The sequence below is a fragment of the Gymnoscopelus braueri genome (assembly GCF_963280865.1).
Source record: "Gymnoscopelus braueri genome assembly, chromosome: 6".
NCBI lineage: Eukaryota > Metazoa > Chordata > Actinopteri > Myctophiformes > Myctophidae > Gymnoscopelus > Gymnoscopelus braueri.
The window spans coordinates 29,210,599-29,233,338 of NC_137607.1; the positions used below are offsets into that span (position 1 = coordinate 29,210,599).

A 22,740-nucleotide genomic window follows, 5' to 3' on the forward strand; every position below is an offset into this window, starting at 1 on the left:
TTTGAAAATAGCCAATGTATAATAAATGTGAGCTTGTAGATTGGCTATTTTCAAAGAAAACTTGTGGGGAAAAGTGTAAATATAAAATAGTAAATAGGAATATTTTCAAATCCACAAAATCTTGTATGGGGGTCTCTGGCACAAAATATTTTCAGAAGGTTGGGTCTGCAGAGTGCTGTTTTTGAGCAAAAAAAGCCTGGATATTGAGACTAGCAGATTGCAGACAAATACATTTTAATTTGGGGGTCCTTGGCTTGACATGAAAATGTTGAGAACCACTGGTTTAAACATAATTTAGGAAAGAAGCCCAAAAAAGCAACTACACTTTAGAAACAAGCTTTAAAAAACTTTACAGAAAAACAAGCCCAAAGTCGCTTATAATAAGCAGACATGGCAACACTGGACCCAAGTCACTTTCGCGTCAACGCCTTCATTCACTTCCTGTGTCACCAGCGGTTGATCTGATTGGCTTATAACTTGGTCAACCGGAACAGACGTCATTTTCGCGCGAAACGTTGCTCGCTTCACTTGCTGCTGGTGTTTGTGTAACAGAGTCAGAGTGTTGTGTCTGAAGTTAATCGAGTCGTCTGTTGTCTAAAGTTGAAAGAACATTGGGACGTTGCTGTGGAGTGTTGGACATCCGTCTGTCATTTTCCTGTATCTAATATAGTTTTATCTTTAAGCTTTAAGCACTTTGTCAACCATGGTCCGATACTTCACCAGACTGAGGGTGCGAAGAGTCTACAAGTGGGGCGGCCGGCCGATCAACCAGAATAGGAAATTGCAGACCTATGAATATGAGTAAGTCCTGTCCTTGGATCAAGACTATCATAGATTTATCGAGTCTGACTTTCTATAGATATGTAAATGTCAAAATCGATAAAGTACAAGGATAAGTAAGTCCTAAGTTCTACCCAAACTTAGGCTACTGATGGTATATATTTACAGAAACTAGATGTGTTTTTATTTTCTTAAATTCCTTTTGAAATCCATACTCTATACTTTTTGACGTGATCAAATTAAATTTTCGTTTGCCATATTATAGGCAGTGGTATTAAGTAACTAAGTACATTTACTCAAATACTGTATTTAAGTACATTTTTAAGGTATTTTTTACTTTACTAGAGTATTTCCAATTTTCAGTCCATTACATCTCAGAGACACATATTGTACTTTTACTCCACTATTATTTGAAAACTTTAGTTACTTTGTAGATTTTGATTAAATACATTAACCACTTCAGGCAATTTGAAAATAGCCCATCTACAAGCTCACAATGTGTCTCATGAGCTTGCCTTGTAGATATGCTATTTCCAAAGATTTTTATGTAATGAATACTTATGAAAACTTGTGAAATGGGACATTCTGCACAATGAGTACTTTCTACTGTTGGTACTTTAGTACATTTTTTAATGTACTTTTGTACTTTAACTCAAGTAAATTTTTAATTCTGGACTTTTACTTGTAACAGAGTATTTCAACTTTGCACAGTATTGATACTTTTACTTAAGTAAAACATGTGAATACTTTTTCCACCTGTGATTATAGGTCCTTGTCCATCAGTGTAGAGGGATTTCCACGGAGCACACAGATAACGACCGGCCAACATATCCTCATTGAGGGGGACGATGAAGACAGTCCTTATGTGGGGAAGCTCATCAAGCTCTTTGGTGATGGTGAGGAAATTCCCAGTTCCATTTAGTACACCGGTCTTACATTATGGAGGTACTTTTGAAGTGGTTGTAGGGTTGTCACGGTTACAAATTGAAGTTGACGATTAATGGTCACACAAATAATTGCAATTAACGATCTATTTGTGTTTTTGGCATTGAAAATTGGAACGTATGAATAAGAATTACATTTCCGTTTGCCTTTTAGGATTCATAATAAAAAATTGCACAGGGCAGATATGACACATAACTTAAATAGAAGTTAAAGAACTGAAATGACTAATATTTAATACTTTTATACTCTCAAAATGTTTTAAAAATAGAGGAAATAGCTGATCTTCAAGCTCTACAAGCAACGCGTCACTTCGTGACCCGTTGTAAGCTTGTAGATAAGCTATTTATGTTATTTTTCATATTTGAAAATGTATGAAACATGAAATGATGATACAAAAATAATTGCGACTATTTCAAATAATTGCGTTATGTAATAATTGTGACAGGCCTAGTGGTTGGCTTTGACCCATTTGGCTCAAATAAACGAGGGAGCAAATAAATGTTTTATTTTATTTTACTTAACGTTTTGACTTAACAAGTTAACAAAGGGGCTGCCTCCATGTCATGAAGTACACAGTAAGATCGTATTGATTTAACTTGGAGTGTACATGAATTCTTTCATGTAGATTTGTTTATCTAAGAAATAATTTAAAAAAAAACCTGCTTCTCGATTATTCGATTAACATGAGATAGATTAATGAGCAAGATTAAAGGCCTTTGCAGACAGGGTGCGATTAGTCAATCAGTTTTTACCGCATGTGAAAAGACGCACGAATCGAACTGGAGCCGGTGTGCATGAGGTCATAGAGAACCATGTGTTCATTTAAAAAAATGATATTGTCCGTTTTTTTCGTGCGAAAAATCGCACCCTGTCTGCACTCTGCAAAGACCTTAAGTCAGTTATTGGTTCTAAATATCGGTTTTGATATATTTTTGGTTAATTGCCCAGCCCTTATATGTTATTAATAGATCATCAGTACTTGCACTGCAAAAAAGTGTTTGTTAAATTACAGCTCTTCTATGTTTTCAGCCAGTGGAACACAGAAAAAGGCACTGGTTGACTGGTTTGTGCGCGTGTCAGAGGTGCCTAAAGGGAAGGTGAAATTGCTGGGCAGAGAGCCACACCCACAGGAAGTCTTTTACTACCGAGGACACTCATGTGACAATGAGATTGATGCTGAGTCCATCATTAGCTCTGTGAAGGTAAATCAGAACATGGAGGTCAATGGAGTTCCAGTTTTCTACACTTTGAACACTGTAAAAGTAAAGTGTTAATCTGATCCGTTGGGTCACATTTGTGCACCCTGTGTTACAAATGGGTAAACGAATACTATCCCTTTTTTACTTTTAGGTTGGACTGTCATTGTAATTAATATAATTTACCACATTCTAACATTTTACCCACCAGGTCAAGCACCTCCCCGAGGCGGCCCCGTTCCCAGAGTGTGACAGCAAGGACACATTGTACGTGAAGCGCTCCTGGGACAACAGGACCTTCAGAGAGCTGGACCCGGCGCTGTTGGAGGGCTCCGTTAAGGCCCCGCCTGCTTCTCTCCTTCCCCGACCGAGCCTCCCTCCTTCGCCTCCGTGTTCTCCTCCTGCCGCTGCCCCTGCGTCCAGAGGCCCCGCTCGACGTGCTCTTCCCACCCCCGATCCCACAGTCATGCGCAGGGCGGGCTCCGTGACCCACGTCCGGGGCACCATGAGCGCCGGCAAGCTGGGATACTCGGAGGCAGAGTCCATCCACTCGGCCTCCAAGCTGTCTGCCTCCAAGTTCCTGAGTGCAAAGAGGCAGTCCAAGGTCACCCGGACGCCGGGCGTGCGCAAGAAGCTGGAGCTCAGCAGTGAGTTTCTCCGATTGAAATCGCCATTTTGAACAAACGTTTCTTCTTAACCCATTCAATCCGGGAACGCATCTGTCATTTTTAAGATTTCTTCGGCTCTTCAAAAATAGCAGATCTACAAGCTCATAGCACGGCACCGAATGCCGCGTTATGAGCTTGTAGATCTGCTATTTGTGTTAAGAAATAGTGAACATTTTTGCAAATCTTTAAATATTTTTTGTATTTTTTGTAAAATATGTTGTTCCCGGGACCCCCATAAGCAAAGATTTGAGTTAAAAATGTTTGCTTTAAGAAAATATATATTCAAACATTTGCACAAATGTTCATGATTTTAAAAAAAAATAGCTGATCTGCAAGCTCATAGCGCGGCACTCGGTGCCGCGCTATGAGCTTGTAGATCTGCTATTTTTGAATAGCCAAAGAAATCTAAAGTGACAAAGGTTTGTCCCCGGATTGAATGGGTTAAGCCTAATTTATACTAGGTTGCGTGCCGGTGTGTTGCTCACTGAAAACAGTCGCTCTACAAGGCAGCTCGCAATGCGTCGCAAGTGTCGGTGCATGACATGATGTGCAGCCAAGTATAAATCAGGCATTATGTTTTCATCAAATCCCTGAATACAATTATCTCTGCATGTTATTCTCTCTGGTCCTCCAGGTCCAAGTAAGGAGATACTGGCACAGGAGGATGTCCTCTGCCAGCTGTTAGATGAGGAGATGGAGTCCGAGGAGATGGAGTCTGAGGAGACACTAGCCCAAAGGCTGTCGTCCTACTCCCCACCACAGTCCTTCAGCCTGAAACCCAGGAAGGCAGGCGGCAGGCCTACCGGGGGTCCGGACAGCATCCGGCTGAAACCGGCAGCTGTCAGTCTGAGTAGACTGTCCTTCGCTGACATGGAGGATAATCAGTCCTCATCTGCTGAACATGACTCCTCCAAGTAAGGACATTATGCACACACATATATATATATATATATATATATATACAGTGTCCATATATGATCCTTAACTCCAACATTTTGCTGCTTCTACCTGTATGAGTGACATATAAAACCCTTCTTGATGCTTGATTCTAAGTACTTTACATGCCACTTAACCGTTTCAGCCTGCAACCGTACAGTACCTGTTCAAAAGTTGATTTACATGACTGAAGTGACTAGTTTGACTTAAACAAGTAACCCACTTTATCCAAGTTGTTCTTCTGAGTTTAAGTAGGTTTACATGGAAAGTCCAGGACAAGACGATATTGTGACAATTAGGGACATGAGTAATGCATAGTAAAATGACATTGCGCTCCTTTACAGTCTATCATAGGTCAGCCGTCCTGTGTGCATTGGTTATTGACGACTTCACACTGACTCAACCTGCTGCGTTGTCCCTCTAGTTAGACTCATTGATTCCATAAGTCTGTCCTACCCCTTCTAGGGAGCTATTTGTCAGTTGTTCCCTGGAGGACGATGTTTTTGAAGCGGGGTTACCAACAGGCGTGGCAAATACTCCTAGGAAGAGACTAGCAACCCCCAGGAGAAATCTTGCCACAAGGGGGCAGAAGTGAGTTGGCCACCCTGTTAGATGGTCAGAGCACAGGGTGAATGCCTCCTCTAAGCCTAGAAACGACACCGAACTGGGATTTTACAGGCCATGCGAGCCAGCACAGCACGTTTGTATTGACTAATAGAAGTAGTAATTCTAGAAAGATGGTAACACTGGGCACAAATTTGCAGGTTTTCTATTTTTGCCTTAGGCAATGTGTAGCCCAATTTATACGTTGCCCCATTATACTAACAATGTCTAGACTCCATTTTCTTACAAGGCTGGTAGACAGCTGTAGTGCTGTGCTGGCTCACAGATCCTCAAGCTTTGAAGCTGGTGTTGAACACATGGTGGAATGTAATGAAAAGGAGAGCACACATCTTAAGCATACTTTTATTTTTTAATTTGTTAAACGTTTTTGGGGATGTTTAATCCAAGACCTGGTATTGGTCCTGAGGTGTCATTAACAGCATGTTATACAAGTTAATATGTTATGGTAGCTCGTGCCACAAAATGTAGCCACATTGAGCTTCATTATTAATGAGCTTTAATAATTGCTGACAGCAATGGGACTGTGTGTGTGTGTGTGTGTGTGTGTGTGTGTGTGTGTGTAAAACTCATTGAACTGTGTCTTTTACATAATGTTGATTAGCAACCTTTTCCTCACTTGGCCATTGCTTTACTTAAGCTTTCAATTCAGTGTCAAAATCCTAGAAGTGAAATCTGTCTTATGTCTGCATTCGTAGAGCTACCACTCCCTCCCGGAGGCTAGATTCATCTAGATTCACCAGGGAACCCTTACTGGGGATGCTGTAAGTACCTGTGTAATGCCTCAATGACATTTCCCTTGAGGATTCATGTGCGGTATTACTAATATACTTCTTAAAACACACACTGTTCGCCTGATATACGTATCCTCTACATATCTCAAGTACAAGCACTCACATAATACTTCATAATATTAGTACCACTCAGCTCCCCATGCCATGTGTAGAGTTCAGATCCATGTTTGTTTGGAAGATGCATGTCTTCTTTTATGTTACGTTGAGATGACGATTAAAAACATTATTTTGAGCAAGAGTCCTACATTATGATGCAGTACTTTTAGATCAGGCCCTTGACAGTGTTCTTTGCCGCAGCGCGGAGGTGGACAATGAGAACTCTCCCATGCTGCCAGCAGCCCTGACACCACGGAGCTCCAAGAGGAAGTCAGCCCAGCTGGTGTCTTCACGCATCAGAAAGCAGATGTAAGTGTCGACTGAGAGAGAAGCCTGTTTTTATAGTTTTTTTTGTACCACGGTGTCACGTGCCAGAAATGGCAGATCTACAAGCTCACAATATCATGTGATTCTGGTAGATCTGAGATTCTGCAACAGATTCTGCCGCTCACATCGTATTGTGAGGTTGTAGATCTGCTATTTTCGGTATGAGACACCGTCGTACGACTCAGTATCAATTAAGCATTACTGCATAGGGACGTATTGAATGTATAGTGATTCATTCATTCAGCAACTCATTGCACAGTAACTGACCAGAAGTAGATATTTTACTTCCACCTTATATAGGTTTTAACAGAGAGGACGATTGTTCAGCTTTTAGATGTGGCACCAAGAATACACTATCTAAATCTAATCTAAACAACACATTGGGGTCACAACAGTTCATCAAACTAATCCATTTAATCGAAAAACTATTTTAAAACGCGTTTGCAACGCCTTTTGAGCTTGTAGATCTGCAATTCTTACGTACAACAAATAAGTAAAATAGGGCTCAAGTGGGGTTATTGATTTAATCAATTTTGTGTTGATTTGTTGACTTATACCTTTTTATGATCCAAGAAGAAATAATTTGATCAATTGAAAAAGTTATCAATAGAATAATTGCTAAGAAGGTAACCGATAGTTGCAGCATATACAACATTTACGAGAACGTCCAATGGGAAAACTGCCCATGATGTTTGAGCTATGGACAAACATGCTGAGCTATGCATTGGGTTTTGCTGCAGGAGAATGTTGGACTGTGACTCAGACGGAGAGGACGGAGACGAATTTCTCCCGTCTATGAAGGAGCTTCAGAGCAGCAGTGAGGATGAAGAGGAAGGAGAGGAGGAGGAGGAGGGAAAAGAGGAGGATAGTGAGGAGGAGGTGGTGGAGGTGAAGACTCAACGAGCGAAGGCAGGGTCCCGCACACCTCGCTCCACACAGAAAACTCGCTCCTTGACTAGGACCCCTCGCAAAACTCCCACCAAGAAGGTACGGTCGTCTTGCCTTGATGCCTGGCTAATACTATCACTCCCAAGAGCTGGTTTCCAGGACACTCAATTATAATAATAATAATAATAATGATAATAATAATTCACTTCAGAACAATGTTACAAAGTGCTTACTATAGCTTATTTCCATAATTCTTTTCACATGTTTTGGTTCTTTTTTCCTCACATTTGTCAGGCAGAAGTGATGGTGTTTCTTTCAGTCAAGCAGCCTTTTATTGTAACTAGATTCTGTCTTGCTGCATTACAAGAATGCTTTTGTGTGGGGTTTTTTTGTTTTGTTTTTCCAAAGTAAGAAAGATTTGACCGTTTTTAGGGACGCCTCCATCTTTGACTGTTTGCCTTTTTAATGGACAGGTCACGCCCAGTACCCCACGGACACCTCGTCATGCCACACCCAGTATCCCCAGCCGCACGCTGCCAGCCAGACAGCCCGCTAACGTTCTGGAGGAGGCCAGAACCAGGTGAGATGGAAAATCCGGGAATATCACAGCTGATGTGCATTCTGTAGGTCGGTGGTTCTCAAACATTTTAATTTAACGGACTCCCAAAGTTTGGTATGTATTACGCCACAGACCCCCAGAACTCTGGAGAGTGTACGAATGGAACCAAATGGACCCTTATGGGGCAGAGCTCTAAGGGTCCATTTGGTTCCTTACTTATCAACCATTTAGCTAGGGGACCCCCTCAAGGACCCCTGTGGGTCCCCCCGACTCCACTTTGAGAACCACTGCTGTAGGTTGAAAGGTTGTATCCATTCTGCGGACCCAGATTACTGCTAGTTCTCTATTCCACCAAGTAGTCGGTTGCAATCACTGCTTGTCAGGGTCTAATGAATCGTGTGTGTGTGTGTGTGTGTGTGTGTGTGTGTGTGTGTGTGTGTGTGTGTGTGTGTGTGTGTGTGTGTGTGTGTGTGTGTGTGTGTGTGTGTGTGTGTGTGTGTGTGTGTGTGTGTGTGTGTGTGTGTGTGTGTGTGTGTGTGTGTGTGTGTGTCTACCTATCAGGCTGCACGTGTCTGCTGTACCGGAATCTCTGCCGTGCCGAGAGCAGGAGTTTCAGGACATCTATAACTTTGTGGAGAGCAAGATCATGGATGGCACTGGAGGGTGAGTAGAAACATAGATATAGAAACCTAGATACCTCATCATTGGCCTCTGCAGTTCGTTGGAGTGACCTGTTTGGTATGGTGGCCGCCATATTTCCGGGGGGAACGGGCACTGGCCAATCACAGCGTGTTGACTACTGGCCAACCACAGCGCGTCTTTTCCAGGACTTGTCAGAATCTAGTTGTCCCGCCCCCACCTGCCTCTGATTGGCCTACTGAACGCCCCTTCTGTGACGCACGCGGAAATTTCCAGCTGCCCCCCCGGAAGCGGAAGCGCGTCCGCCATACAGACGCTTCAGAGCTACCTTTATGTCTATGAGTAGAAAGACCTCAGTCACCAATTCATGTTCCTGGAAATCCATGTGTTTACCACATGAACCCCAAGCGTTCCTATTCCGGGGTGAACATTCGGCGAAAATAGCAGTTCTACAATCTCAGTGTAATTGTGATGCATTGTGAGCTTGTAGATCTGCTATTTTTGCTGAAGAGATTTGATATAAAGGGAGGGGGAGCCTAGTATAGACCCTTGGGAGACTGCGGTCAAGGAAATATAAATGGTTGCTGTAGATGGATTCAGTCTTATTTGGGAGTACTTTCTAAATGGTGGCCATTCACAAAACTCCAGTCATATGCCGCTACAATTAGCTGCTAGATGCTGTTGTTTTTCTGTGTTTTAACTTACCCAGTGTATTTGTTTTTTGATTTCTGTACAGCACTTAGGAAACCTTGAGTTGTAAAATGTCCTATATAAATAAAGTGGATTGGATTAGATTGTTGAACCAGCAACCTTCAATTAGTTCTTCCTGCTGGCAGGTAAAATTGGGACGTTTATATATAAATGAAGCGTTTCTTGATGCCTTGCAAATGTGTGTTTTGATGCATCTATACCAACGGCTCCAAAAGAATTCTGTTTGAATTTAATTGAGCGTTAAATTTCAAAATCATTCATGGTTCAAGAAGACTTAATATTTTCACTGGAGGTACGGGTGCTGCCAACCTTTTAATTTGAAACAAATACTTCACAGTCGACTGACATGTCACTGTTTTGTGTTACAGCTGCATGTACATCTCTGGTGTCCCCGGCACGGGAAAGACTGCTACTGTCCACGAGGTGATGCGCTGTCTGCAGCAGGCCACTGACATGGACGAGGTCCCTCCCTTTCACTTCATTGAGATCAACGGCATGAAAATGACAGACCCCCATCAGGCCTATGTGCAGATATTACAGGTGAGTAGTGACCTGGGATGCTTGACAGGCACATCACTGACTGGACCGACAGTGCAAGAGTAGAACATCCTTTGCAGCAGAGTTGCATCAAAATGGTTTTTATTCTGAAATTATATTTTAAGAAATCAATTTGTAAGTGTACACAGTTGGCTTGAAACTAGAGAGACTGGCTAATGACTAGAATTTGTCTGGTTTGATCCAGGAGGACTGTAGGAGTAATATCAAAATGTCGATTTCGTTTTATCTCAGTTTACCTTAAATTTTGTATGTGTATCTTTATTTATGACAACCTCATGTACCAGTTCTGGCAGAGGATCGAATCGAGGCAGAGCACTCCCTCCTGTACCTCAAACATGCGTCTTCATTTTAATGTTAATCTTTCCTGTGCTCTGCCTAAATACCTTTTTGAATAGTAATGAAAACTAGACGCGTCGCAATTCTGGGAAATTGCAAAGTGTGGTTGCGCCGACGCCTGTCGCGGCCGCCGGGACTCGAGGAATACGCCTGGAGGAATACCGTCGGAGGCCGCGCGACGTGCCATTCGGTGCCGATCGGATCCCGCGTTCATGATACGTGCCGTTTTCATTTTAAGAAATAGGCCCCTCCCACAAAAGAAACTGTTCCCTCCCATAAATGTAACGGGCAAATCGTATTGTCACGTCACTCCTGAGATCACTTGCGTTTCATTTTAACCCATTAAGACCTGAAGCCGATCTCTCCTAAATCCCAACAGTATTCTGAAAAACGTATGTTTCTATATCAGTGGTGCTCGAACCTTTTCATGTCAAGGACCCCCAAAATTACATGATTTGGCCGAACAAATATTTTGTTCCAGGGACCCCGAGAAGCAAAGATTTGAGTTAAAAATGTTCGCTTTAAAACAGTATATATTTAAATATTTGCACACATTTTCACGATTTAAAAAAAATAGCAGATCGGAGCCAAAAGTGTGTTTTGAAGAAAATTTTAAATGGCAGAAAATCTATCCTGACGCAAATGGGCGTGGCCTATATGGGGAGTTGCGTCATGACCCAAGGAATCTCGGGATTTTTTTTATTTTTTTTACGACCTACAGTTCAAGAGTTATAGGCCAAAACGTAAAGTGGGCTGTTATAGCGCCGAGGCCGACTGGTGTAATTATTTTTAAAATAATTTTCACTAAATTACGAACCTCCCCTCCAAGTCTTGTAACTCTAGCCCTTACGGTTTTTGAGAAAAAGATACTTGAATTCGAGTTTTTTCATTTTCCCATTAAAGTTGATGGGGACATTTAATGCACTAATAAATCAATATCAATTAAACTATACAACGTATCTCTTAGCAAAATAGATAGCCATCGATTCCCGTTGAGACCGGTCAATTTGACATATAGAACAAAATTGGGGGAAAAAAACTGTGGGAGGAGTAGCGTGCCAAAATAAAGTTTATCTAGAAATAAAGTTTATCTATTACTATAGTCTGCCTAACTAAACCGGTGCACTCATGATATTGTGCGACATCTGCAGAAACTGACAGGGCAGAAGGCCACAGCCGACCATGCTGCAGCACTGCTGGAGAAGAGGTTCAGTAACCCCGCTCCCAAGAAGGAGACGACCGTGCTGCTGGTGGATGAGGTGAGGAACCCGCTCATCTTTTACCCGGCCTTTTCACTTTTACTTAACCAGAGACCAGAGCTTCAGTGGCCTTTTTCATCTGTTCCCTTACCGTTTTACATTTAGTGTTTAGTTTTTTCTTATCTTCTCTTTGAGATATTTTTCATGATATAAATCAATATCGTATCCATGTGTTGTTGTCTAATGTAATCACTCTCAGTAAATAATACATTCACGTTTACCTCACCTGATCCGGCAATTCCATTTACACTATGTTGGATACCAACTACGAATGCATGACACTATGCTCTACCATATTTGCTGTAGTTTGAACTACAGAAGTAATGGAGTGCGACTTTAACAAAATAGCTGCGAAGTTACTCTGAATGTATCTAAAATATATCAAGTTACACAAGTTTCCGATTTCACTGTTAGTATTAAAAGCATTTTAACTCCAATTGTGATTACCTTTACATGATATGTTACCACCTCAATTAAGTTTCAGGACCCCATAGCCTGTGAAACAAATCCAAAATATCTCTGCAAAGTGTGTCATTAGGGGAGAATTGTAACCCCCCCCCCCCATCCCAAAGTCCTGAAAAGCTGACTAAATGTAAATGGGAGTTCTAGCATCTCTTGAGTGTGCAGAACGTGTCTTAGTAGTACTGGTAGTATTTCAGTATGTTTGTTTTAGTAGTACCTCCACAGATTGATGATGTTGTTTGGGTCTCTACAGCTGGACCTGTTGTGGACCAGGAAGCAGAACGTGATGTACAACCTGTTTGATTGGCCGACACGGCGCCACGCCCGGCTGGTGGTTCTGACCATCGCCAACACCATGGACCTACCAGAGAGGATCATGATCAACAGGGTGGCCAGCAGACTGGTGAGAGCCTAATTTATACTATTATTTACACCAAGGGTTCCCAAACTTTTCGAGTTTCATTTGACGCAGATAAACATTGTGAAAATAGCTTATCTACAAGCTTGTAGATCGGCTAATTTCATAATGTTTGCCTCTTTCTTATGTAATATTTGGCCAATTTGGTATTAAAAAGGCCCTAAAAGTTATTAAAATGTAACTTCAGAAATGTGTAGATACCCTGTGTACACTTCATATCATCTGGGGAGGACCCCCCAGAATAATTTGGGGACCCCCAGTTTGGGAACCACTGATTTACACTATTATATATATTTGACATTTAGTGTTTTTCGCATGTTAACTGATGCATTTATATAACACCTTTTAGCCAAAGCGCTTTACGATGTACATTACATTCACCCATTCACACACACGTTCCACACACCAACGGCAGAGGAAGCTCCCCTACCTGCTCATCGGGAGCAGGTAGGGGTTCAGTGTCTTGCTCAAGGACAAGGTTTACTGACAGTAACACAGGGGGAGCCTGGGGATCGAATTGGGAACCTTCCGATTCCCAAGCTCTACCTCCTGAGCCACTGCCGCCCGCCTGAAAATCAGTTGTTTCTGTGAGCAATGTGGCTGGGCGACCAAGTATGCTTCAACCCTGTCTTGACACAACAACAGGCCTTATCAGATTCCCCTTCACCTTTTATTAAGTTTACCATAGAATTGAGTGTTTTCCCCCAGTGATTCTGTTTTTTTTAGGAGGATGTCACAATTGGCCGTGTTATTGGGTACAAAAGTGTTCTGTATCCCCCGTGGACATCTTCAGTTGTCTCCTCCCACAAGTCATCTGTGTGAGCCAAGACAGAGTCTTAGGAACCCTGAGACACTAATTGTGAAAGGAAACAAACTTTTGCGTTTGTGTGTACACCCAGGGTCTGACCAGGATGTCGTTCCAGCCTTACAGCTTTAAGCAGCTGCAGCAGATCATCATGTCCAGACTGAATAAGGTGAAGGCCTTCGAAGAAGACGCTCTCCAGCTGGTGTCCAGAAAGGTAGCTATGATGGTGCATCCATCGTCTCAACATGGTCAACATGTTAACACATCCACTGCCAAGGGCTAATCTCATAATGTACTCACCAGTGCCAAGGTGTTTTTGTTGTTTTTTTGTTTTTTTCATGTCGCCATAGATCTTGTTAAAATCCTTAAGATTGAGCGCTACACGGTCTGTTTACATCCGCGAGATCTCCCTGTATCTCCCAGTGAAAACCACGTGTCAAACGGGGCATCCATGTTTGAGTTAGAGCGGATTACGTTAAACAGTGAAATGCGAGGAGAAAAAACTACAGGAAGAGAATTGAGTTTCAGTTTCGTCTGTAGAATGGGAGCGGGCGTGCTCATCAAAACCGGATCCCAAATAATTCTATTTCCTGTCATCAAACCGGAAACGGAAGTGGATCAAAAAAATTCCGAAAGTGCACCCGGACCGCGCATGCGCGAAAAGACCGCAGCCCGTAGGGCTACGGTCTCGGCGCTTAACAGTTGGATTTAACGGCCCGTAGGACTACGGTCTTGGCAGTTAATGTGTTAACGTTCGTTTAGCACAGTATATGATACTGGTTGGGGGAATTAAATTAAATCATTAAAACCGGGGAAAGCATCTGTCATTTTAGATTTTTATCCACTTTAACCATTAGTTTTATACTTTGGCTATTCAAAAATAGCAGATCTACAAGCTCACAGCGCGTCACTTCGTGCCGCGCTGCGAGCTTGTAGATCTTCTATTTAAAAAAAATATATATATTTCTTTTTTTTACTCAAATCTTTGCTTCTGGATGTCCCTGGAACAAAATATTTTGAGATGGGGTCTGCGGCCAAATACAGATAATTTTAGTGGTCCTTGACACTTTGAGCACCACTGATATAGCAACATAGGTTTTTCAGATTTTTTTTTTAGAATCAGCCTCGTGTCTTAACACATTGGGTGCCAAAACCGTATATATACGGTTTTGCGCATACTAACGTTGAGTGCCAAAACCGTATATATACGGTTTTTGAAAAAAAAAAAAAAAAATCTTTCTCTCTCCTTCACAGCAACAGGAAATATCACTCCTACAAGATTTAGACTCCAATCCACCTCCTGGTTAACTTATGACTTCAAAAACCTGTATCTCGGCTCCTGTGCACTTTTTTTTTTTACAATGTTAATTTAACTATTTTCAACTGGCTGCAACTATGGAATGGATTTCGGAATGTTTTAAATTTTTTCCCCCCGATTGTACGAGACCTGTATGTGTGTAATGAGGGGATCACCGTGAGGACGGTGATCACTGAAAATATTTTGTGACTACTTGAAAAAGGTTCAAAATGTTTAAAAAGTCCTGGCACTCAAAGTATAATATTTTAATAAACCTCTGGCACCCAATGTGTTAATGGGTTAATAATACATCCACTTTTCCAATCCTGTAGGTGGCAGCCTTGTCCGGAGATGCTCGGCGTTGTCTGGACATCTGTCGGCGGGCGACTGAGATCTGCGAACACTCGGCCGCTAGCCCCTCCGCCACGGGACTGGTGGGAATGAGCCACGTGATGCAGGCGCTGGACGAAATGTTCTCCTCCGCATACATCAGTGCCATCAGGTGAGATTCTGCTGCTGGAATCGTTAAGCCGCTGACACGTTTTGGCTGTTGATCAGTGTTCAGTGATTACATTAGGATGTTTAAGAACTGGAACTAGACTGCTTTAGTTATGGATGGGAGTAAACCGTCTATATAGTACGATGTAATGACATGGTGTGTAATCTGTATGTGTGGTCAGGTGTGCGTCGGTTCAGGAGCAGCTCTTCCTGAGAGCAGTCATTACCGAGTTTCGGCGGCTGGGTTTGGAGGAGGCCACCTTCCAACAGGTAAACTCAATACTTACAACCTCAAGGGGAAAAAATAAGTCTTAATATCATAATGAAAAACAAATCTTTAACCCATTCAATCTGGGAATGCATCTCCGTCATTTTAGATTTATTTGGCTATTAAAAATAGCAGATGTATAAGCTTGTAGATCTGCTATTTTCGAATAGTACATCTATATATATATATATATATATATATATATATATACATACACACAGTATATATATATAATTTTTAAGCAGACATTTGTAACGCAAAGTCTTTGCTTCTGAGGGGACCCTGGAACTAAATATTTTATGTTCGCTTTAAAAAAAGATATATTCCAAGATTTGCAGAAATGTTCATGATTTTTTTTTTATGGCAGATCTACAAGCTCATAGCGCTGCACTCGGTGCCGCGCTATGAGCTTGTAGATCTGCTATTTTTGAAATAGCCAAATAAATCTTAGAATGACACAAATGATGCTTTCCCGGTCTTAAAGCGTTAATATCCATTAATTAACTCGCATTTCCACCTAATCCGATGCATCCCATTTTTTTTCTTTTACTATACTTTTGTTTCATTCCCACCACCTCATTCCACGCTCCCCTTCCCCCCCCCCCCCGAGCAGGTGTTTGTTCAGCACAAGGCCCTGTGTCGTGTGGAGGGCCTGGCGGCCCTCAGTGTCTCGGAGGGCCTGGCGGTGTGCCTGCGTCTAGGGGCGTGCCGCTTGCTGCTCCTGGAGGCCAGCCGCCTGGGAGTGCTGCAGCGCGTCCGTCTCAATGTCAGTCAGGATGACGTACTCTATGCCCTGAAGAGTGACTGAAGAAGACCCGCCCCCCTTCAGGAACATCACACATTAACCCTCCGCACTACATGTTGTTTTATATTTGTGTTTTTTCTTTTCTTTTTACCCCCCAGTAAGAAAAAGTATTCATTTTCTGAATGGGGGAAGACGTCTTTGATCGATCATGTTGGATACTGCTGCATCACGGTTTCACAAGAATCCCCTTCAGATTCAACATTTACGTATCACCAATACAAACTGTTGGCAAAATTAAAACTCGGTTATCACTATCATAAGAAACTTATCAGAATTTGGCTAACTATTTGTTTTAGAAGCTGTGTGTTTTTATTGGATATCTGTGTACTTGAACTTGTGTTGCTTCCAATTGCATTCTTTGATAGTTCTTAGATGTTTGACAAAACTAGATCAAAGTCTAGTTTTAAATCTATTTATTTTGTGAAATAGATTGGTGAGATGGTGATATTGGTGGTGTTGATTATTTGCCTTATTTAAAATGTGATATTTTGCTCTACCCAGAGCACCAGAGATTTTTATGTTGGATCTGGTGCATTTTATTTCTGTTTAAATACTTGAATTTGGAATAAACATATTTTATATAATATCATATAATCTTTCCCTCTTTTTCACAAAATGATATCAGATATATAATCTTTCCCTCTTTTTAATTATTTTTTTGATTATTTATTTGCACATTTAAAAACAACACATTTTTTAGCAACGGCATAATATTGTGTTGGATGTGCAGGTGAGATTTAGAAAACCCTTTCGGGTTTATAAGGTTAATCTCACCTCACTTAAGAAATACAAAGTAATAGAAACCAAAAATAAATTATTTGGCAACATACATACAATTATACAAAAATACAAATACAACAATAGATACACAGTATGAATACTAGAGAACAATACATTTTAGTATAAAATGGTGTAGGTGCAAGTGTGAATAATCTTTCCCTCTTTTTCACAAAATGATATCAGAAAAAATCTAACATTAAATAAGCATGTCATAGGGAACAATATTTCTATATATGCTGTACCCAGCGGTGCGGTGGCCTAGAGAGGTTAGAGGAGTGCACTTATTACCCCAACATCGCTGAAGTGCCCTTGATCAAGGCACTGAACCCCCAACTGCTCCAGTGGAGCTGCTCAGCGGCCAACAGTATAAGACTGGTTGTACTATGTGCAGAGCGTTTCTGGAAATTAGCACTTGTGCAGTTGTGCTCAGCTGCTACCCTGGTTAACTAAAGAACAAAACAAAAAAAACATGGCATAAAACCAGCAGATGCAGTATGTACATGAGAATAAGCACGAGGTGAAATGTTTTTTCTCTGCCTCCCTCCCTGCTAACAGAAACTGATCAGAAAGACCAGGCAACATCAATACAACTGTATATATGATTAAAATATGTCACACATAATGGATGGATGCTAAAAACAATAGCAATATACTGCATAGAAATGTAGAGGACTGGACCATAGCATCTTTTGAAAGCATCTCCCTCATGTTTCTCCCTAAACTCCCTATCTACTATAGTCATTTATTTAACTTTTTTTGAGTAGCACTATTCTGCCAGTTACTCGTCATCACTAACTGCAAAAAAAGAAAAGCGTACTAGCTTCGTCGTGAGGGTGGTGCCCGGGGGTATTCAAACTATATGCACTTTAAATAAAACCCACCAATAAATGAATAAAGTCAATCATTGGTTGATATCTTATGTAAAAAACGATACATCTATTTTTGGCACTTGGGTGGAGTTGAGGTTCAAATGCAGTCTGAAGAAAAGCAGTATGTCAAGATACAAGAAATGTTAATATAGGCCTACTAAATATATCTTCAATATATAATACATAAATATATTTGTCTATTGTCTTTATTTTCATATTGACAATTAGAGAGAAACATAGCCTGATAAATACTTCATCCCTAAGATGATGTTGTGCGCAGTTCTATTATTTTTAAGTTAGGCATAGCATAGGCCTCCATGGGGTCTGGATGTTTCTGTGGTTATCGATGTAACGTGCTGGTAACAGTTGTGTGTTGGTGAGTCCAGACTTGGGAACCGTTGTGCTACACGTCATCTTCTCCGCCAGAGGGAGCTCTTGCTTCACACGGTGGTGGAAAAAGCACTAACTTTTTTTACTTAAGTAAAAGTATCAATACTGCAATGTAGAAATACTCTGTGAGTAAAAGTTTTCAAATAATTGCAGTGGAGTGAAAAGTGAAAAGTGGAGTGAAAGTACAATATTTGCCTCTGAGATGTAGTGGAGTAGAAGTAAAAGTACAGAAAAATGAATCTAAATTGTACTTGAGTAAATGTACTTCGTTACTTTACACTTTAATTACTTCAGACAACAGGCTACCTTGCCATTCAGTGTCAATAATACCATAGAGTTTTAATATATCGGTCAATAGTGTCAGACCTCAGGCTCTGATGCCAACATAGGATGCCACCCTATATCAATTCAAGACGAATCATGTTCAACCCAGATTTGGCACAACAAAGGGAATGAACTCGTTCTCATGCTATTCATCAAAAATGTGGAATGCCCTACCTAAAGGAGTAAAGGAGTGTAAAACCCTACTCACTTTCAAAACTGCCCTAAAGATACACCTTCAGGAGGCTGCAATTCGAAAATGGCCCCTGTCTAAGTCTTAACCACTCCCCCCCCCCCCCTTTTTTTCTTCTCTTGTACATATTTTTCACTCTTCATACCAGTAACCTGTAAGCTGATTGCATGACGTTCTGTATAGTTGTGTGTATATCTGTCTGTCTCTTATATGTCATCATGATTTGTGTGCATGGGGATCTCATCTTAAACAAGCTCAGTGCTTGAGTCTTCCAGTTTAGTAGACCTTTATTGTGAATTTGTACTTCCATGTACTGTTGTTCTCATGTCTTACTAAATAAAGTGTATCAATCAATCAATCAATCAAACGAACTCAATCAAACGAAACTATACAGCTATCGCCCTGAACTGGACTGAAGTGATTCTCCTATTAAGAAGAAAATGTAGGCCTACTGGAGCACAGGGAAGTTAAAGTCTTTTTGTTGCAGGTGCAGCAGAGCAGAGCAACGTTTGGATTACATCATCCAAGTGCCACTCCTAAGACAAAAGACAAGTGCAAGTTCAAAGGAATTCAAATGTTATCATGCATAATTTTCGAAGATTGGCCTACGTACAGTAGCCTACAATTTTACCCAGTGGCGTAAAGTAATTAAGGACATTTACTCAAGTACTGTACTTAAGTAAAATGTTGAGGTATTTTTACTTTACATGAGAATTTCCAATTTTCAGTACCTTTGCTTCTACTCCACTACATCTCATAGGCATATATTGAGCTTTTACTTCACTACAATTATTTGAAAACTTTAGTTACTAGTTAGCCTATTTCGTAGATTTCGATTATTATTACAAAACACACATTAACCACTTCAGCCCAATTTGGCCATTTGAAAATAGACGTTCTACAAGCTGAGCATGTAGATCGGCTATTTAAAAAAAAAATATTACTTTAAAACTTGTGAAATGGGACATTCTGCATAATGAGTACTTTTGCTGTTGGTACTTTATAGTATATTTTGATGCCTATACGTACATTTTGAATTCTGAACTTTTACTTGCAGCAGAGTATTTTTTTTACATTGCAGTATTGATACTTTTACTTAAGTAAAAAAAAAATTGGGAGGAAAGGGAATGTTATAAAATGTGTATTAAAGGGGTAAAATAAACTACACAGACATCAGGAGAGTCATACAGTGCAGTTGCCAAAGCCCTCAATTATCAGATATATATAAACTCTCACAGAAACATTATAACATGACACTCATAGCAAAATCACAATACTTTTACTTAAGTAAAAACAAATTGAACTTTTTCCACCAGTGGTTAGGATATCATTTGTACATTGTCCGTTTGTGTGAAAATGCGCTTGTCTCCATGCATGTTCATATCCTGTGAGCCATTAGGTGAGTTTCAATCTGGGAACCCAGCGCCAAATGAAAAGGAAAAACAGCGCCCTCTGCTGTTTTTGACTATCTCAGTTGGCTCTGGGAGGAAGAAAACGTAGCACCCGTGCGCAAGGAAACAGGGGTTTTGGTCTGCCTTCAGCGCATCACTTCCGGTGGTGCGACTATGTTTTCATTCCCACTAACAATATTTCTACACGGAACACTAACACCACTTCTCCCAGAGAACATGGATTGTTTTGGTTATAAGCCCACTTGTTTCTATTTCTTTCCGTGGTTTTGTCTGCTCCGTGGACGCTATTGTTAAATTAGTTTCGGTTGGTTTCGAGAGGGGAAGGATCGACAGACACGATAATCCCGCCCACTACATTTGATTGGGTAAAGCGCGGCCTGCTTCCTGATCTGAAGGCACGCCCACTTGTAGCCCAGTGCGCACACGTTATGACGAACCTCCCCGACAGATTCAAACGCAGAGCAGAATCTGTTCTTGAGAGATTAGGTGAGTTTAAATGCAACAAGACCCAGCAGCAGGTTGAGTATGCTGACAGAATTTGTAGTTGTAGTTTGTGCTGAACTCCGCGGCAGCGTGTTGCACATATCCCCTTCACAGCAGTTTGGTGTGAAGTTAGCAAAGACTTCCAGGGATTGAAAGACAGTGAGTTGGGAAGTATCAGTACACACGTTTGCAGATGCACAGCCCAAGGTGTTAATAGTGCTGGTCGTGGTCAATGGCACTGCAGATAACAAAAGAATCATTTTCCCATTCACATTATGTATCAAACTTTTCAAGTTGACTCCATTTGATGATGCACATGCATTTCTGTAAATATTAATTAAATTTAATACAATTTCTGTTAATATCCAATATCCATACCCAGCAAACCTGCCACAGTATTTCTGTCTGTCTCTATCATGTCTCTTGTCTGTGTCTAAGTGTGGGTGTGGGTGTGTGTGGGCGTAGGCTTGCCTTCAGGCTTCAAGCTTTGGCACTGTCTCCAGTTTCCTTGTTTCCCTCAGTTAATGCGCCTGCCAGCTATCATCTCACCAACCTCACAGTATTTCAAGCCCCGGTCTTCGCCTTTTCTTCTTACCTTTGTCTAGTTTTTCTTCCCTGCCATTACATTGATTGCCCTCTGTCTTAGAACAACTGCTCACCTGCTACGCTGCCTGCCTGCCTTCTGCTTGCCTGCTGCTCAGCCATGCCAGCCTACTGTACCTGCTGTGTGCCTGCCACTTCACCTTGTCCCCAGTGATACTCACAGGCCTGCCAGGCTTATTTATTCCAGCCTACACTCCTTTCCTTTCACTTGTTTAAATAAAAAGTGCTCCTTGTAGATGTGAAAAATGCAGGGCAAAGGTTTTTCCTTGGCCCCCAGGGAGTGTGCATACAAAAGTTTTACGCAGATCGGTGCAGTTATGGGTAAAAACGTGAAACGTTATAGCGTCGCCATGAGGTGATTTGAAAATGTTCAAGTGGCATTTATTACTCGGCCTAGTGGGAATGTGCGTGCAAAATATCAACGGAAATCGCACGCTGCATTCATTATTTGAGGCATTTTGTTCAAAACGGAGCACTCTTGAAAACTTTGGAAGGCAATCTTAGCCAAAAATCTGAAAGACCTGTTTCGTTTAATGACTATACAGAGATACTGTGTACCGATTTACGTGATGTTTGGACAAAATTTGTAGGAGTAATATCAAAAAAATGGTTTAGTTTCGCTGCGATCGGCCCAACGATGCCGGAGATTAGCTGGTTACACACAGACGGACACACACGGACACACGGACACACACGCACGGACGGACGGACGGACGGACATCTTATCTTGGGCACCGCTGCCTTACCCCTTATCCCTACACTTTTTTGAAATTTCTTACTATTTTGAAAAACATTTTAAAATAGTTCAAATAGACGATCTACAAGCTCACAACGTGTCGCTGTAGATCAGCTAGGTGAACTATTTTAAAATCTCTGTTTCACCAGGTTTCTGTCTGTACACCATAAAACTGAATGAAGTGTGTAAATTTTCTGGGATGTCATAACACAGCATGAATTGAGATGAATTATAGATTAATTATTCTGAACCATACTAACCAACTGTCTCTGTGTTGGACTCACAATGGACCCTTCGCTAAGCCCCACCCACTCCACTCTGTGACTGGTGGTGCGAAGTTAGTCACACCCAGGCCTGGCAGCGCCTGGCAAACTTCGCTTCTCACCCATTGACTTGCATGTTAAATGATGGCTTTTCCCCTTAAAAATAATCGATCATTTCAGGAGCAAGAGCATCAAAATCTCTTCTAAATGTAGTCAACAAGGCCTGCAGTAGGCTATGCACTGGACAAATGTGCATGACATTATTTCAATAAACTAAAAACATGGGAAATGTTAGAGGGAGTAATAGCCATGGATACACGACGGTCGACTGTCACGACCGTCATGGATGAACTTCAACCTGGTGTTTGTACTTTCTCCATTTATGGCCCGTACATCTACATATATATATGTATAATATAAAGTGCTTATCCCATGGCCACGGATGTTACATTTATGTACGGGCTCTCAGAAGTACCCGTATCATCCGTATTGTTCAATAAAAAGCATTTTAATCTGATTGGTGGCCATTTTCTCCATCCACTTTCACCTGAGCGACCCTATCGGTTTGTAGGTGTATTGCACTCTGATACATTATGAGAAAATGGCCACTGATCGGATTAAAATGTTTTTTATTGAACAATACAGAATATACGGGTACTTTTGAGAGTCCCGTGCATAATTTTAGCATCCGTGGCCATGGGGTAAGCACTTTATATTTGAAATCTGAACGTTTATATAGATGTACGGACCGTAAATGGAGAAAGTGCAAACACCAGGTTAAAGTTTATCCATGACTGTAACAGGAGTTTTCATGTACCACAGGG

The 22,740-nt window shown here is 41.3% G+C and overlaps 2 protein-coding genes across 3 annotated transcripts in view; one reads left to right on the top strand and one right to left on the bottom strand.

The window, feature by feature from the left end:
• pomgnt1 (protein O-linked mannose N-acetylglucosaminyltransferase 1 (beta 1,2-)) overlaps nucleotides 1–22,740 on the bottom strand; it is a 172,388-nt gene that overhangs the window by 103,306 nt on the left and 46,342 nt on the right. The gene's annotated exons all lie outside the window — the stretch shown is intronic.
• Nucleotides 536–16,460, top strand: orc1 (origin recognition complex, subunit 1). 2 transcript variants are annotated; one of them, XM_080431005.1, is made up of 18 exons: nucleotides 536–801; nucleotides 1,549–1,676; nucleotides 2,755–2,927; nucleotides 3,133–3,568; nucleotides 4,224–4,503; nucleotides 4,991–5,116; nucleotides 5,845–5,910; nucleotides 6,238–6,345; nucleotides 7,104–7,350; nucleotides 7,725–7,831; nucleotides 8,372–8,473; nucleotides 9,529–9,700; nucleotides 11,206–11,313; nucleotides 12,029–12,178; nucleotides 13,093–13,212; nucleotides 14,628–14,797; nucleotides 14,976–15,063; nucleotides 15,675–16,460. In XM_080431005.1, the coding sequence occupies exons 1-18, from the start codon at nucleotides 704–706 to the stop codon at nucleotides 15,867–15,869; spliced, it is 2,874 nt and encodes a 957-aa protein (XP_080287131.1). In that variant the 5' UTR covers nucleotides 536–703; the 3' UTR covers nucleotides 15,870–16,460. The 2 variants fall into 2 exon arrangements, with proteins under 2 accessions (XP_080287131.1, XP_080287132.1); XM_080431006.1 differs by lacking the exon at nucleotides 4,991–5,116.

Coding starts and splice junctions, on each gene's coding strand:
- orc1 (XM_080431005.1), top strand. CDS start 704: ATGGTCCGATACTTCACCAGACTGAGGGTGCGAAGAGTCTACAAGTGG. Junction 8,474..9,528: donor ATCATGGATGGCACTGGAGG/GTGAGTAGAAAC, acceptor TTTGTGTTACAG/CTGCATGTACATCTCTGGTG. Junction 12,179..13,092: donor ACAGGGTGGCCAGCAGACTG/GTGAGAGCCTAA, acceptor GTGTACACCCAG/GGTCTGACCAGGATGTCGTT.